We start from the raw sequence: 17,758 nt of genomic DNA, 5'->3' as shown, positions 1-17,758 counted from the left end.
GTCTGTCTCTCTTTGTCTGTGTCTCTCTCTCTGTCTGTCTCTGGTGTCTGTCTGTCTGTGGGCAGCAGTCAGCGTGTCAGCGCTCGTACGTAAAGGCGGCACGTTTCAGTCTGTCTGCAGCAGCACCGGCGGCGCGTCGGGGAGGGTTCTGGTTGTGGTTGTGGAACGGAACCGACGGCGCCAGGCTGAACGGCGCGGCGGCGGGGATTTGAACGAGCGCTGTCCGCGGTGCTGAAACGCGTTCGCGGAGCCGCTGTCGTTCCTCGTCGCGCACGCGGAGCGGCGGCGCGCAGCAGCGGCAGCTCGCAGTCCGAACCTCGGGACCATGGACACGGTTTTCCTGCTCGTCCTCGGTTGTCTCGGCGTCACTCGAGTCACAGCGGGTAAGTTTGCGTTGATGCGCAATCGGAGGATGTTGGCGCGGGTTTTTGGCGCACGGTGTTCTCTCCAATTGAACGAACCGTGGACGGGCTGGAGTGGCGTGCGTGTGTGTGAAATACTGATGTGTGCGTGATGCTGGGCAGTCTGTTGCATATGTGGAGCTGCTGCTGGTGTTTGCAGGCTCGGTGTGGTCAGATATAAAAGCTTTGACCTCAGCCTGTGTGCAAAACTAACATTTACACACATATGTGATTTGCATGATAAAGGCCGGTGTGACGTGTGATGAGGTGTATTCCAAAGGATTGTGTTGATGATGTGCGCCGAACTGACCTTTGAGTCTCATGAGACAAATTGCTCCACATACCAGGAAACTGCAGACTGAATATCATTACAGTGCAGTGTTAAACTTACACCGATAAAATAGTGTTAAAACCCTTTACATCTGTCAGCTTGATTCAATGTAATATATATAATTAATATTGTGATAAATATCTTTAACAAACAGAAGTCTCCACCCCCCCTCAGAAAAATGTGGGATGAGGACTTCCTGCTGTTTTATCTCATTGTAAATTGTGTCCATCAAACTAAAGCCATATGAAGACAAAAGCTTTGGCTCTAAGAAAAATTGTTTGAAGCTACGTTGTGGATCAAACAATGACTTAAAAGAACTCTAGAGGTGACTCATTAAAGAGAATAATTTTTAGTTTTGTTGACCTGGATCAAATAAAGGGGTTTGTCGAACCCATAAAAAGCCATTACCTTGTATAGGGTTTACACAACAGCTTTATAGGCTCAGTTTGAATGTAATTACGTGGTAATAAGCCGTATGAATCCACTGGAGTGTTGAGGACAGCTGTCCTCTCACATATGGAAAAACCTCTGATCTCTTTACATTAAGTGTTCCGTCTGTAAGAGTAATACAGAGCACTTCCCCCGAAACTCATCTTCAAACTGCTTATATCAAAGACATCACAAACTGGTGGCCTGGGGGCCAGATAAGGCCCACGAGCTTGTATCATTAAATACAGTGCATAGTTTGCTTTTTTTCTTTTGGATACAAAACTAGAAAATGTGCTAAAATATGGCAGAATTAAAATAGATCTCACAGATAGTTACTAGCGCCGCAATCTGATACATATCATGATACGCCTATGGCGACTCGATACACAATTACATCTCTGGTCACACTAATTGTGTAGAGAGTAATCTATGGTCAATGTTTAAACTTTAAAGAAACAAATCATTCTCAAGTTTAAATTGTAATTTTTTACATTAATCTGTTTCCCATTTGTATATTTTATAAATCATTTATGATTCTTCTGCAAGAGATCATTTTTTTCCTCGTGCAGTAGCTGACCTTTCATGGTATCACAATACTCATTTCAAAAATGCTAAAATTCAACGCAGGCACCAGGACACCATTATTGTAACATGCAATGTACCATTCCAGCTTTAATTTTCACATCGTGTTGGTTGTCTTGAACTAGTTTACCTACATAGACTGAATCTTGATTATTTGCTTCAACAGCCAATCACATAGCAGCAGCAGGAGGTGCTGCTGCTATGTGATTGGCCATGAGACAAGGTTTAAACCTTAACTGGGAAATGTTTTGGACTTAAAAATTGGATATAATAAATCATAAAATACCCAGTTCAGGAACAGTGTGTCATGATCTGGACTTTTTCTGTCATGTTTTTCTGTTTGTTCTGCTTAGCTTAGGTTTGATTGGTTTTTTGGGGGGGGTTTTTTCAGTTTGTGATTTCTCTTGCTGGATTTTTCCTGCTTGGGTTTTGTCTTTCCCTATCTCTCTTGTCTGTCTCTCTTTGTGCTTGGTGGTGGGCGGTGCACACTGTTTGGGCCACACCCTATTCTGGCGCTTTCCACACACCTGTTTCTAATCTGTAGCTCATCACCAGGGTGTATATAATCTTCACTGATTGGACTAGTTTCTCGCCAGGTCGTTGTGCTCTATGCCTTTGTATCCAGCTACTGTTCTTGTGTTTTCCTAGTCCTGCTTGCCATGTTGTGTTTTTGACCACCTGCCTGTTTTTTCAACCATGCCTTATCGCCTGATGTACTGGATTTGTTTGCTGATTTTGGACTGCCTTTTTGTGTACCGGACCCTGCTGAGTCAAACAGTAAGCGATCTTAAAAAACAGAGCTGCTTTGTTGAGTCCTGCACTTGCGTCCAGACGTCTCTGTCCACCAAGCCTGATACAGAACTCACATGGGATTTTGTTTTTTTTAACAATTAAGCTATCAAGTGATTTTAGCCAAGGTTGGACCGATACCTGTCCAGAATATTGGCTTGGCTTACCCCTAATATTCTAATTGGTTGGTTGATTTTTTTTTTTTTTTTTTTTCTTTTAATCAGTTTTTTATGCCCAAGGTTAAGTGGAACTTCGTCTAACTGCTTTATTTTTTGCAGATTATCTTTGACTTTGTAATTTAATGCATTTTAATTTCTTGTGCCTCTGAAGAATGACTCAAAGACAAATTTATTGCTACTGAATTAATCTTAAATCAAGCAAAACAAGAAGGGAAACGATGTTGATCTACACGAGGTTAGTCAGTTTTTTTGCCTTGATCATCCAGTCGAACTCTCTCAGCTCCCATGGGGTCCGCATGGAGTCTTATTAGAGACAAGTGGCCTAAAAAGTCAAAACATTGAGTTTTCCAAAAGACAAAAAGCAACAATTATTCATATTAAAGAAACTGGAACAAGAAAACAGTTTGACTGTGATGAAGTGTGCGAATCGACATGCACACCCCCCAACGGGTCACTCAGCTCCTCGTCCATCTTAAACACACTCCAGTGCTCACTCTGTGTGTGTTTCTATGGCTCTCTCACAAATACAGTCACACACTCAGCAATCAAACTACTTCATCTATGAATGTGTATAAGAAAAATTTTTAAGCTGTTAAAGTTAGAAATCATCACCCATAACGACGGCTGGGACTCCTAACTTTGTTTAAATGAGAAAAAAAAAAAATCTTCACTGTACACAATATGAAAGAATTTACTCGGAACATAAACCTCAAACATTTGTACCAATTACTAATTTCATCGCATCCTACTGTTTGAAAGACATAGTCCCAAAAACCCAAAGAGTTCCTGTACCATGGTGAGTTTGATGAACCACCGGCTCCTAATCCTGGTCCTCAGGGACCCTCAAACCTGCACATTTTTTTTCTTTGTTGATCTGCCAAAAGCTGATTAGCTCAGCAAGAGATAGCAAACACCTGACAGTGCCAATCAGCTTTGGGCGGAGCAGGCAGAGATAGAAAATGTGAAGACTAGGGGACCACGAGGGCCGAGTTTGGGAACCGTCCACATGGATGAGTAGGTTATTGTTGTGTCGTGGCTCAAGGGGTTTGGGAACATTTTGGTTATCAAAAATAATATCAACAACAAAAATCATGTCCATCTCCCAAACCAAGGAATAAAAACTGGCTATAAAAGTGTTTCATGTCTATTTTAATTGTTAGTTTATCCAGTTACTTATGGAAAATCCTATCCTCTGAAAGTGTGTGTGTGGGGGGGTACTATGTATAACTGGCTGTAAATCTTTAAAGGTTTGTGTGATATTTTTGTTAATACCCACGAATTAAAGCTTTTGGGTGAGATTACAACAACATTGTGATTGTTTCGTTCCATATTTATCACAGTTGTGTACAGAGAGAAAATTACAATTGTCACTGCTCAAATACTTATGGACCTGACTGTAGGCTCGTCACTCTCACTCACTCATCTTCAACCACTAACCTGAGATCAGGTCGCAGACTGCAGTTTCCTGTACTTTGGAAATTGTTACATTTGTAAGCCAAAAAAAAAAAAAATTTGACGGGAGTGACTGAGGCTGAAAACAGAATTTTGCAACAGCAAATAACTAAAGCTAGGTTTTGTTTTTGTTGTTTATGGGCACCAGTATCTTATTTTTATTATCACAATTATTATTAGAATGGAACCTATGTGGCCGCGTGAAGCTGCCTCCAGAAGAAAAACACCACACAGCAGTTTTGTTTTTCCTCTTAGAGTGGACAGCCTTTTTTGTGCACCTGCTGAGCATGTTTAAGTTAAAAATCCCTGAATAGTTCAGAACGGTGTAATGTCACTGCAGCATCTTTTTAGGAGAAATTAATTTTTGCTGATTTGTCACTCAAAATCTATCACAACAGGAAAAAAAAAAAACATTTGACAGTAGACTGGACAGATGCTTGGTTCTTGCTGAGGGTGAGTACTTTTTAATCAACATGCAACATAAGCTAGTCATTAACTGTTTACTGTTGTCACAGAAACAAATCTTAAACACAGGCTTTTTTCCTCATTGAAAGCGCTGAAATTGCAGTAATGAAGTGTCTGTGGATGCCCTCTCGGCACTTTTCCGCCAGAGGGAATTAAAAAAGCTATATGGACACAGGAGCTTAACTTTCTGGGGGAGGGTCTATATCCCTATCAAGTGCCACCCTAGAACAACCTATCCTGATCCACACACAGGACACCAGAGTCCAGTTTTAATGCGATGCAGAAACGTGACTAATTCATGGTGCAGGTGGAGCTGAAAAAGCACCAACAGATGTGCAGATACGAATCAAATAGCTTTGAATTGTTTCACTGTTTATTGTGAGACTCACTTAGAGCTGCATTAGAGGACCAATCTGGATTGATAGCATGGCAGATTTTCACGAGAGCAACGTTTTTAGTGTCTGTTTATAGTGACTCGTATAAAATCTGCCTTCCAGGGCAAAGAAAGGTAATGTTACTGTTTTAAAAATTTAAATCAACCTCTCTCTTTCACACATTCATCCAAATGAGCTCATAAATCCTTGCAGGCAGTTTTGCTGGTTATCAACAGTTCCTCATTCAGACAAAAGAAACCCAATGGCTGAGTGAGTGAGAGAATGAGTCGATAGATTGAAGACTGATGCAATCAGAGGAAAGGCTCCAGGATGTTTCTTTGTTTGAGAGATGCTCGTGATAATGAGCAGAAAGCATCTTTCAGGAGCGTCTTATTTTTTATGTTGTAACACACAAGATGATTTTGGCACCCAGCAGGTCATAAACAATCCGTTTTATGGAGAGGTTAGAAGCCTCACCTGGGAAACTCTATAAAAACTCACTCTGATTTCATCTCAGTTACCAAATTATCATCAGACATTAAATATATTTACACCAAACATGAACTCGTCCTTATGTAATCAACGTGGTCACAGCTTTGTCATCATCAGGAAACGCTGTATTCTGTAGGAACAATAGTATATCTATATATGTGTGTGTGTGCGTGGGGGGGCTGAAACTAATAATCCATTGCTCAATCGATTCATTTCTCTATTAATTGATTTGTTAGTTCCATAAAATGACAGAAAATATTGAAAAATATGGATCAGTGTTTTTCCAGCATTTGAGATGCTTCCTTATTTTGTCCAGTCTAAAGACGTTCAGATTACCACCAGAGGAAAAAAATAGAATAGGCCAGAAAGTGTTCACATTTAAGAAGCTGAAATCAGAAATTGAATCTAAATATAAAGACTCAAAATCATATTTGTCGATTAATGTAACAGTCGATAAACAATTCATCAATTGTTGCCGTTCTATTGCGAAACAAATACCCTACTCCCCAAAAGTGAAACAAAGTCAGATATGCAGCAGAAGACTGAGATTGGACTTTCCCCCCTCAGAGCATTTTTCATATAAATAAATAAAAATCACTGTTCTGATATTATTGTGATTTGGCACTTTTTAAATGTCTGTGTGTGAATCTCTGCTGAATCTGTGACATCACCGGCTTCACTCCAGGTTCTCGTGCCGTCCGGATTTTATTCTAACGTGAGGTCTTTGGATGCGTGGAGTATCTGGAGCAGTGCCCTGACTGGAGAACAGCGTCTCCTTTATGATGGTCAGTGGAAGTGGGTGGGGCACTTTGCATGTGCACGTCCTGGGAAGCAGAACTTCCTGCATGTGAGATGAGACATCGTTGTTCTGTAGTTCTGTCATTTTCTTGATGTTTTAGCAGAGGTAGGCTGTGGGACTGAGTTTCAGGGGATGATGTAGATTCCAGATGTTTTTTTGGGGGGGTGGGGGGGGTGGGGGGGGTGTCAAATGGTGCATTTCCAGATCATTTTGCCTTGATTTTAATTGAAATACTTCAGATATTTTTTTAAGGAGATATCATATTACACAGGTCATCAAAGAACAAAGAGGATGAGGAATTTTAATGTTAAAATCCATCTGATTCTCAACAGGTCCATTTGATCTACAATAATTTCAATTCAGCATTCATGTATTTTAATAATAATGATCCTACAATGCATAAAGTCAAACTTTGAATCATTCCTTCCATTTCCAACATTTTGGCTCTGATCTCAAATAAAACTCTTCTGCAATAAAAACATTGAGATTCAGATGGAATCGTTCCTCTTGATCTGTCTGGTAGAAATCAGCGTTATCGATATTAAAGTAATTGAGCTGTTGTGCTTTTTGTTTTTGCTGTATATTTAATACCTGAAGCCCCCCCCAAAAAAAAAAATCCCCTCAGGTGCATCACTAGACCGTCCCCTAAGACTCCTTTGCCCACAGTGTGCAGTTGAGCTCCTTGCATGGCAGCACACTGTGTGAATGGGTGACTGTGAGGCATCACTAAATCACTTTGAGCGTCTGATTCAGATGGAAAAACGCTACATAAACGCAATCTATTTAATCGCCACAGTCACGATTGATACTCGTTGGGCTGCTAAATGAATGAAGCAAAAAATTTCTCCAACAAAATCGTTGCACAGGTTTTGAGAAAGAAAGCAGAAATTGTCCGTTTCTGAAGTTGACCTGTCTGCTTTCACACAGAGCAGCTTTCATCAGGTTCAGACCTGTTCAGTGACACAAGCCAGTTTGTCGGTTTTATGAAGCGGACATTAGAAGACTGACCGGCGCAGTCTGGGACGTGGCCACGCCAACAGACTGATGTGGTGATGGCGGCACGCTGATGCAGTCCTTCTGTCTGGCATTACGGCTGAACGCCTGCAGGAGGAGGCTGGAGCTCTCTCTCGAGTCTGAACAGCTACATTTCTACCCAACTGCTGTTAGAGTTTTGAATGCCACTGCAACCAAACAGCCAGGTCACATAATGCACTTGAAATGAGTGCAGTATTTGTTTATGTGCAATATCCACTGCCACTGAAATATCCACAGTTTTGTACATACTTTTCTTGTAGGCAATCTTTTTACTATTACATTCTTTATAATTTTTTTTCTTTTTTAATTTGTGGTCTGGACATACCTCTTTCATTTGGTTAAATTTTGTTTATTTTTCTTTTCTTACCCAGATGTTTCAAGTCTGTATAGTTTACTCAGGTTTATATTTGCACTGAAAGCCTGCACCTTACCTTTTGTAGTACTTGTTACAATGACAATATAAAATCTTTCTCTGTATCTGTACTTGTAGCACTGCTTTCATCAGCAGACACGTGCAGTACTCATGTCCTGATGGGTAGAGCTCACTCACATGATTTAAATCAACTTCTCGATACATTAAAGATGTCGGAGCAGGTAATCCATCATTGTGAACGAGAGGTTTTTCTAAGTATTTGCAGAGATACTTGCCTGGATGTAATCGAGCGTTGACGTGTTCCAGGTTTTACTGACTTTTTTTTTTTTTAAAAGGACAGTATCAATCAAGAATACAGTAATGTGCTAAGACCAAATATTGTGCAACTGGAAAAAGTCATTTACAAAGAACAATCGCACAAAAAGTTGCACAAAAAATGTTGCGGTGCTAAATTAACACTGCAGCGAGTGCTTATGGTCTCATACAGTTCTTGATCAACACTGAAAGAGTTCATCTGCACAGTGATACAGATTATTTCATGTGACTTGAGGTTTTCTGGGTCTGACTTAGTCTCTGTGCTGGGTTGTGGACTCCACCAGCTTCAGTGCCTTTTTTGGTGAGGGGGAAGTTCAGAGACCAAACATGATGCCCTGTACCTGTGAAACTGAGCGTGCAGTTGGATTATCTGGGTTTGTGATTGTCCTGCATCAGGATTAAGATTCATTGGGATTAAGAAAGTGTGAAACTTGCACAGTCCTTCACTTATGTCCTCATTGACCTTCATGTCTCTGGGTCCTGAACATTTGAGGTTCGGAGACATCTTTGAACATCTGCTGGATTCATGACATCTCTGGACACAGGTGTTTGGTGATGCCGCAATCATTTCAGGAGAACGAAGGTCCAAGTCTTTAGGGTCCTGGTGCTTCCTGTCTCACTATGGTAATGAGTTTTGGACTCTACCCTGTGACCTAAAGCAACAACTGGGTGCCATTGGCATTTTCAGAGGATCCATGAGTTACTGAGGGAGACTCTGAAGAGTACTGCTTGTGTATTGAGGAAACATCAGCTATGACATTAGCGGTCGAGGACCTGGGGTGGTTCTGTGGTGTGTTGGATGCAGCATTGTGTGGCATCACGTTCTTTGACCTGACCGACCTTATGGGATGAAATACCTCAATTAAATGTCAACCTCTGTAATGAAGAATGCAACGAGTCTGCCTACACTTGTTAAAGACAAATATAATTTATTACAAAAAGTCTACTCGTCTCCCCCTGAAGATGCCAGACTGGAATTATTTTCCTTCATGCACGTCTTCACATGGTTTTCTACCATTATGTAACATTTCATTGAAATTCATCAACTGTGCTTACAGGACTGACTGATGGACGGACTGCGTCTTTCCTGTATCCTTTGTTTGTAGGGGGTGTAACTTTGGTGAAGGTAGACTGATATTAGTACTAAGTAACTTTGTAAACAGTGTTAGGTTGTACAGTCGCCGACTACTCGAAGTGACACTATAGTCAAACTATGGAACATTCAAAGAAAACAATGAAACTAACTTAAGGAAAAAGACTTGCGTTCTTCTTCTCCTACGGTCTCTCTTCTTTTCTTCACTTGGATAATTTAAAAAAATGGCTGTTTATTTTTGCCCTTCATACTTTAGCATTCACTTCCATATTGAGATGCCAACTTGTTTCCACAAATTACATCCAGAATTATGGCAATTAACAGTATTTTTTTTTTTCTCAGCGCTTGAAAAAGTTATTACAAAGGGGGGAAAAAAAGTGGCCAAAAAATGTCAGGAGTGATACACCTGACATATTTAAAATATCACATCCGAATATAATTGCTTTTTTTTTTTTTTTCCCCTCAACTCCTGAAAGAATGACACAAAATGTTATTTGCACAAGAATAAAAATCATGATTGTAAATGGTGTTAGACGCCTGACAATTTTGGCCACTTAACTTTTTAAAAACATCAAGATAAAACAGTGTTATAATTCTAGAGCTAGTTATTGGACATTATTTCAAACAAGTGAGCTTCTCTGTATGTAAATGAATGCTAAAATATGAAGGGAAAAAATGAAATAAGCCATTTTTTTTATTACCCATTTGTCTCTTATCTTTCCACTTAATTCTGCACTGTCCTCACTTCATTCTTTTCACTCCATTTTCCTTCTCACTCTCCCCTTCCAGCCCATTTTTTATTAATAAACAGTGCAGGATTCACTGAAATACTTTGGTCAACAGATTCTTTTTGTTGGTCTAGTTAGTGAAATTATTTTAAATATCTTTTCTCCGTCTCCTTTGCCATCCATCCTGTCTACTCTCCCCACAGATATAAAAAAAATAAAACCTTGCAGAATTGTTTTTTTTTCCCCTGGCAAAATCACATTCCCCATTTACAATTTGGAAAACCAGTTAATGATGATGAGCAACCTGCTGTTGGTCAAAATAAGTCCAAGGTGAGATATCTACCGGCCTTTCTTTCTGGTCTATTTTTAATGCAGAGTTAAAAATTGGGACACTTCCAGAGACAACTTCAGTCAGAGGCAGGCCAACAAAAATTGGGATTGTCGCCAGAAAACGAGAACGTCTGGTCACCCTCCTGCACCACAGTACCCTGTAGTTTAACTTGCAGTCATCACTAAAAATTAGGTGTTTCTGCACACTTGCGTTATAAATTGTGTTGTGACGCCGAGGTAGACCTGACATACTCTGCTCACAGGCAGTACGATGAAAAAAGAATCTGAATAGCAGCAGGAAATGCGTTTTTTATGAATTAATGCACCTTTCATAATTTTCTCAGATCTGAAAAGTATGACTATTGATCATCTGCATTTTTAAGTTTTCAACTTGATATACATTCAGTGGACGATTGGCAGTAGACATACCCAATATTCGATGGCAGTCGTCTCCAAACTATTCCAGAAATGGCAGAGGGTGCAGGTTTTCTTTGCAGCCACTGACTTCAGCAGGTGATTTCACTGATTAACATCCCTTTGAACAGGTGGGATGAGTTCATCAGTGAAATCACCTGCTGAAGTCAGTGGCTGCAAAGAAAACCTGCACCCTCTCTGCCATTTCTGGAATAGTTTGGAGACCACTGTTCTATGGTGATAAAACTGTTAAGCAGAGAGCCCCCAATTGACTGCTCAAAGGTATTACAACTTGGCCCGTGATAGGAGGGTCCATTCACAGTTTCTAGCCTGGATTTATGTTTGTGGGACAAATGTATTTGTTCCTGGAGGCTGTTGTATGAGGCAGAACCTCCTTTCTGCAAGACATCACCTGTCCCCGCATCAGTTCTCTCTGATCCCAGGTTTGGATCCCAGTTTTTTGCAGTACTTTATGGTTTGTGTATTCCAGCAGTACCCTGAATGTGGACGTACTCTCAGAGCCAACCTTTGCACTGTGATCCATGGTGCTGGGCAGTATTTATCCTGAGTCAGGGGCTGGCGGCCACGCAGAACACACTGCAGTGTTCAGGGGGAAACTTTCTAGAGAAACACAGATGAAGGCAAAGATAAACGGAGGGCAAAAAAAAAAAAAACGCACGATGCATGAAAACATTGATGCTGCACGAAATACAAAACCCAAGGGGAAGGAGAATTCTAATGGCAAAAGCAGAGAAAGACAAGAGAGACAGAAGCATGGAGCATAATTCATGTTTTCCCCTCCACCTGACTGTGACGGGCTCTTAGGCAGTGACTGCGGGCGTCACTTTACCAGCTGTGCCAAGCACACTGCAAAACCTCCACAGGGAGCAAAGTGCATTATCAAGGACTAATATCATATTCATAACTTCATATCGAGCTGTGAGCTCATTGCCGTTATCAGCCCAGTACTGTAGATATCTCTGCCGTTTCGTGGGGGAGGAGAGAACACACAGGGATGGGAGGAGTCATTCGTGATTTGGGAGCAGATTTCATTAGCAGTGGGCTTGTCAAATAATCAGCCTGGCGGCTCTCCTTTACCGTTTTGAATTAGCTGGCGTGCTGCATCTGATTTTCACACTCTGCCTTTTGACATTTAATTAAAGTTTTTTATTTATTTATATATATATATATATATATATATATATATATATACACACAGTGAAGGGGGGGGGACAGTGCTGCTTTAAAGTGTGGCAGCAAGGTTAGAAAATTTATTTCCAATGAGTAAATAACTCATTTGTCCATAGGGGGACCTTGACTGTAGGTGTGAGTATTTGAGCGCCAGCTACTGGTTAAGCATAAGCACTAACAATAATTACAATGCTTATTTATATAGGACATTTCCAGGAATCAAACACTAAACAAAATGAACTTTTAATAAAAGAATAAATGGCAATAATAAAAAGTACACAGTGACAATGCACAAAAAAAATCTCAAAGAGCTGATAATACAAAAAAAGTGCAACTTGCACTCTAAAAAATATTCATTCACTTCCTGCCACATATCCAGGTCCAGGTCACAGTGACAGCAGACTAACAGCTCATCCCACACTTCCCTATCCTTGGCTAAGTGAGCCAGTGAAAATCAATACAAGGAGTCATATTTGAAGCCTTTTATCAAGGATTTGAGGAACATGTCAACTATTATTTTGAGGAAATTGCTGGGATTATTCGCAGGCACTGTTACATTCAGTGAGGCAGCGCCGGGCACATGTGGAAACTCAATTAGGTCAGGTCACAGGTGCGTTACCCCATTTCACTCCCACTCAGTGTCATTTTGATACTCATCCTATCATCATCTGCTGAGAGAGAATAGAAAATAAATTTGCATCACTGGCAACAAAAGATTACCGTTACCATTATTTTGCACAGTCCCGGTATACATCACAAGGTACATGGCTCCGCCCAAATCACGGCACTGCTGCCACTCAGCTCTGTGTGATCAACAACTTCCAATGAATGAAATGTTTGAATTTGTGTGGAATGCATTAATACATTGCACCTTTTCCATTCATCCTCAAAGAAGTTGTCTGACTACGAGACTTTATCCAAAAGATCCCGAAACAGATTGTCAACAGTTTGGGAATTCTTTAACCGTAACCATATTAAATGCCGCTCTGCCTGTTTTGTAAAACTGAAATAAGGGTCGTGTGCAAGCATCTTAAAAGAAAACATCATGGAGTAGATGCCTTTTTAATTCTTGGCATTTCATTTTTTTAATGTTGAGGGGTTTTTTAAAATGGCCAAGTAAAGAATTTTATGAGAAAATGCTTGAATCAAAGTTTGAAACATTAGTGGCAAATTTTATGATGAAGTTAAAGGATAGGAAGGTCTGCATGCTTCGAAGGGGGCAACTGTCGGACAATTACATCATAAATGGCGCGGTTAAGCTGTCCCATTTTAAAGGCTGGCTGTGAAGCGGCCGACGTTAGCAATGTTTTTTCCCCCACAAACAAAAGACACAATCTTTGTATCCTTCACGGTCCAAACAATCCCATGAGTCATTGCATGATCCACCCTGCCCCCCCAAGACAAAACAGATGGCAAAATGTAAGAAAAGAGAAAAGTACACTTTGAGGCTCTGTGTGTACAATTGTAAATCAGCAATAAAATATAAGTAAACACTGAAAAATGTCAACTAAACTACAGGTTACACCCACTATGTTAGTTTGGCACGTGCAGCTGTGAAGGCTGGCAGGCAACAGGAGGTAGGGGCGGGCAAACATAACGACAACAGCAAAACGCCAACTGGGTGAGGCTGGTTTGGTCCGACCTGAAGTCTGACATGGTTTTCTGGGACACAGACCTCAGAAGGGTGCAGACCCTGTTTTGGGACGCAGCCAATATTTGCAGCTTTATATTCATATGGTTCCCTTCATAACTCACATGTAGTCTCATTTTGTAAACTTGTGGCTCGCCAAAGAGCACGCGCAAGCAGCACAAAGCTAATCAAGAGCAAAATAATCATCAGTGAGTTGTCTGTTCCAGGCCGAGAGCGCTGCACGGCCAGGTGTCGTACCCGTGCAAGAACACAGTGAGGAGGAGGAGCGCGGCAGAGATCAATGCGACAGCGAGCGTGACAAGCAGAAAAACGGGTGCAGAAAGCAAAAGTAACTGCCGCAGTAATTTGGATGAGACGGGTCTGACGCAGACATAAATAGACCATCAATTAACTTGATCTCTTTTAAACATCAGGTACAGTGTGCAATGCATTGCCGCATCCATCAAACTGCAGCCTTGAGTCCTACATTGCAACCACTCAGGAAGATAACCGGTCCTTCCTTACATTTTTTGAAGTAACCATCAACCTGCTGCAGCCAGGTGAAACATGGGTGTGTTCTTGAGCTTCTCCCCCAACTGGCATCCTCAATATTGTGCACAAAAACACACACATCCAAGTTGTCGTGGACGATGTTCCCGTCCATCTGTCTGACACAAACACACTCCAGCGGAGCCCAAGGAGCCTCCAAACAGACCTGCTACACCAAAGACAACCAGTTGTCACCTTCATATTTCATACTATAGGGAATAATTTGGGCTAAACCAGAATACGCCCTGGTATAGTTTGGTGAATAATCTACAGCGACACGAGTTACAGAAAAGTTAGTCGCACTATATTCAGTGATACTGATATGTTCTAATATAGTGCACGTCTGGAAGATGATTAATTGTCCAGCAGATGCTTTAACCTTCCAGATGAGGCACATTAACACCTCATGTTGATTTTCTCCAGGGCGCCAACCCTGTGACAGCATCTGTCTAGGAGTGTGAGGATCCACCAGAACAAAGTCACATATCCCCCCCAAAAAAAGTCTGCACGTGCTCATGCAAGGGCAAAGTCCAGATCAGCACAAATCCCTGATGGCTCCATCATGGCACATTAAGTATGAACGAGGGGGGAGCTGGCGTCCCTCCCGGCTATATGATGGCGAGTGACCACCAGCACAGTGTGACTCAGTTCACACGGGTTTGAGTCTCTGTACGATGTTAGTGTAGCGGGGGGGGGAGTAAATCCCTCAGTGGTGTCATTAGCTCCTGCATGAGGCATCACCGCGTTAATCAACATGTGTTAATTTATAGCCGTCGGTTCCCTCGAGCCTTCTGGCCGGACTATAAATTTAACTTCTGTTCTCCTGCAAAGTGCCCCTTCAACTGTGTGCCACTTTGATGTTGACTGCCACCTGCTGGCTATTGCACCTTACAAATCCACTGTGGAAATGTAACAATTTGCTAATCATGAGTTCATGGAATTGCAGTGAGAAAGACCCGACGCCTCCTGAAGGACTGATTCATGATCAGCAAACAGTTAATTCACAATCCAAAGGAAAGCTCGTTAGTAACACAGTGAGCACAAATGCCAACAGGACTGCGAGAACAAAGATGTACGTGACACTAACCATCAGTATCACCTCATCACTGGACGGATGCTCAAAATGGAAAGTTACTGCCGTCTGCTCAGAATACGACAGCGGATCAACTGACCTTTGGTCAGAATGGCAACACGTTACATTTAAAGACCAACAGTGGAGCCACCAGGCCGAGGCAGCCAACGGGCCTAGAAACCAGTGGGCCTACACTTTGGAAATGAAAGGAACTGGCAAACTCAGTTCAAGTTACATGTACCTTCAACCACACCTGCTCCTAATTTCCATCATGCACATGATTAAGATTATTCACTGGAGTAATACCAGACACATCCAGCAGGTGGCAGACTTAAAAGCCGAACACACCCGCTTTTTGCAATGATCTGGTCCATTGAAGTAAACCAACATTTAATCAGTTTATCCTCATTATTTGCAGTTTTATTTTAGAGATCTACAACGTGACAAAACATGTTTGCGAGTTACATTAACAAATACGAGGGGATGAACTTATTTATTAATTTTTCTGTCAGGAATTAGCCCTCAACCAATAAATAAAGCTAAAAAAAAATTAATGGTGGTGGGGGGGGATATAACTATTAGAGCAGGTAGCTTAGCAGGATAAGGAGCTGGGCTACCAATATGTAGACCTGTGTTCGATTCTGTGTCTGTCCACCCAACGATAACTGGGTAATGATCTTGGCTAGGAACATAAACTGGGCCGGACTGCCATCACTTCAGGGGTGGGGTGGGGGTCGTAGACCCTCATTCACTTCACAGGCTGGGGATTTGTGGCAGACAGACTATGGACAGGGAACAGATGACAGAGATGAAAGACAACTGATAGGCACTAAGTAGAGGATTGAGGACAGATGACAGACAATTCATTTCAATTTATTTGTATAAAGCACCAAATCATAAAGGTTGAACCCAAGGTGCTTCACAAGGGTAAGACCAAACTTTACTCATACTCGTAGATTAGACTAGATTAGTCCAAATAATTGGGGATTTTTTTTAATGGGTCTGACTCGTTATGATTAGGTGGGCCTTAACTGAACTGATAGACGATAGGTGACAGATGACATAGGTGATTGACAGAAACACAACTGATGACCGATAGATCACATAGATATATTCGATTGATTACAGATGAGTATTTGATTGTTTTATTTCGGTATATGTGGACATGGTGCTTGTTTCATTTACCTGCCGTTGCCCTCCTGTCTATTAAACAAACCTGTTTCTCAGATGTGAACAGGGAGCAGGTGTAGAAGGAGAGAACCCGTCTGTGTGTCTCTTTCCAGTGAACAACATTCATAAAATAATTTGAGACTTTGAGACTTTAAGTGTTTGTTTCTGTCTTCAAATGTTGTGAAACGGAAATTCTTCATACTTTATTTGACAAAGACATTCCCCGGCAAGTTCTCTAATGACGGCAATATTAGCGAGCCGACACACTTCACGCCACACAGCATGGGCGGACAGCGAGCTGTCACTTCCATCATCGCACACACAACCCCGAACACCGGGGACATCCGTCACGGCTCAAAGTCACCTCCGGCTGAGGCCAACAGAGCATTTATGAAGACATCTGTCTTGTGTTTCACAAGGGCTAGATATTTAAGGTGCACAGGCGCAGTCAACATCCTGCCCGTCATCCCACAGTGAGATGCAGACGGGAAACAGGTGGACAAAGTCAGTGAAGAGTCACCACAAGTCATGGGACAGAAGGACAGGACATTTTCGTGGCACCAGAATTTATTTAGACACAAAAAGCTTGCCTGTAGTAGCTATAAATAAATTCATTCCACCCCTAAAGTCACCTGATCTGAAATGGATGCAAGAAAGACTCAGATCTGATCCAAAAGGGACCCGTGAGGAAGGAAACAAAGAGTTACGGTTATTAAGCTGAAAACAAAAAGGCAGGAATAGCAAAGACAGCGATATCACCGGACCGGTCGTCCAGGTTGGGGACAGTTACTGACCCAAGTGGAGGAGTTCAAGTATCTCAGGGTCTTGTTCACACGTTGGGGTAAGATGGGGTGTGGGGTCGATAGAATGATTAAGGCTGTGCCCAAACTCCAAATCACTATGGTGAAGAAAGAGCTGAGCCACAAGGCGAGACTCCATTTACGCTCCCGTCTTCACCTTAAAACAAGGTCCCGGGTATAAGCAGCAGGAACGAGGTTCCTCCATCAGGTATCTGGAGAACTATAATCCATTATACGTTGTTGTTTTTTTTTTTTTTTTTTTTTTTTTTTTTAGCATATTCTTTTATGGCAGAAACTTTATCAATGTGTGTCTGTCGCAGAAACATGATTACAGTGACTTTCAGTACAGAATAAGTTTGGGGCCAACTTGTTTAATATTCACAACATAATGGGTGATAGTGATACGCAGGTCAGGGTTTGGTTGGTTTTGTCGTCTATTTAAACACCTGAATCCACCCAACCCACTGTGAAAGCCCAGACGCACTGCACAACCCACAACAATGGGCAGGACCCAAAACCTGACCTGCAGAAAGAGAGAGAGAGAGAGAGGGTTGTTTTTTCTTCCTGCTTAGCCAAAACTGATTACTGCCAGCCTGTAAAAGTAGTATAATTAATATTTCACCGTTATGTTTGTGTGCAGAGAGATTTGTGAGATGGAGGTTGTGGTACTTACAATTTATCAAGCAGTGCAGAGAGCGCCCCCTGTGTGCCTCACACCGTATCCTTCAAGAAAATAAATTATTGTCTGCATTGCTAGGAAAATGA

The 17,758-nt window shown here is 41.6% G+C and overlaps 1 protein-coding gene across 2 annotated transcripts in view; it reads left to right on the top strand.

Moving 5' to 3' along the window:
* The first annotated feature begins 206 nt into the window (after nt 1–206).
* Nucleotides 207–17,758, top strand: part of fndc5a (fibronectin type III domain containing 5a) — a 37,145-nt gene continuing 19,593 nt past the window's right edge. Inside the window, exon 1 of one of the 2 annotated variants that reach the window (XM_034159613.1) lies at nt 207–383. In XM_034159613.1, the coding sequence (XP_034015504.1) occupies nt 326–383 (58 nt within the window). In that variant the 5' untranslated portion in view covers nt 207–325. The remainder of the gene's footprint in view (nt 384–17,758) is intronic. The other variant, XM_034159614.1, reaches the window with a different exon arrangement.

Source organism: Thalassophryne amazonica, chromosome 19 (genome assembly GCF_902500255.1).
Source record: "Thalassophryne amazonica chromosome 19, fThaAma1.1, whole genome shotgun sequence".
Lineage (NCBI taxonomy): Eukaryota > Metazoa > Chordata > Actinopteri > Batrachoidiformes > Batrachoididae > Thalassophryne > Thalassophryne amazonica.
This window is presented reverse-complemented; position numbering and strand designations above follow the sequence as displayed.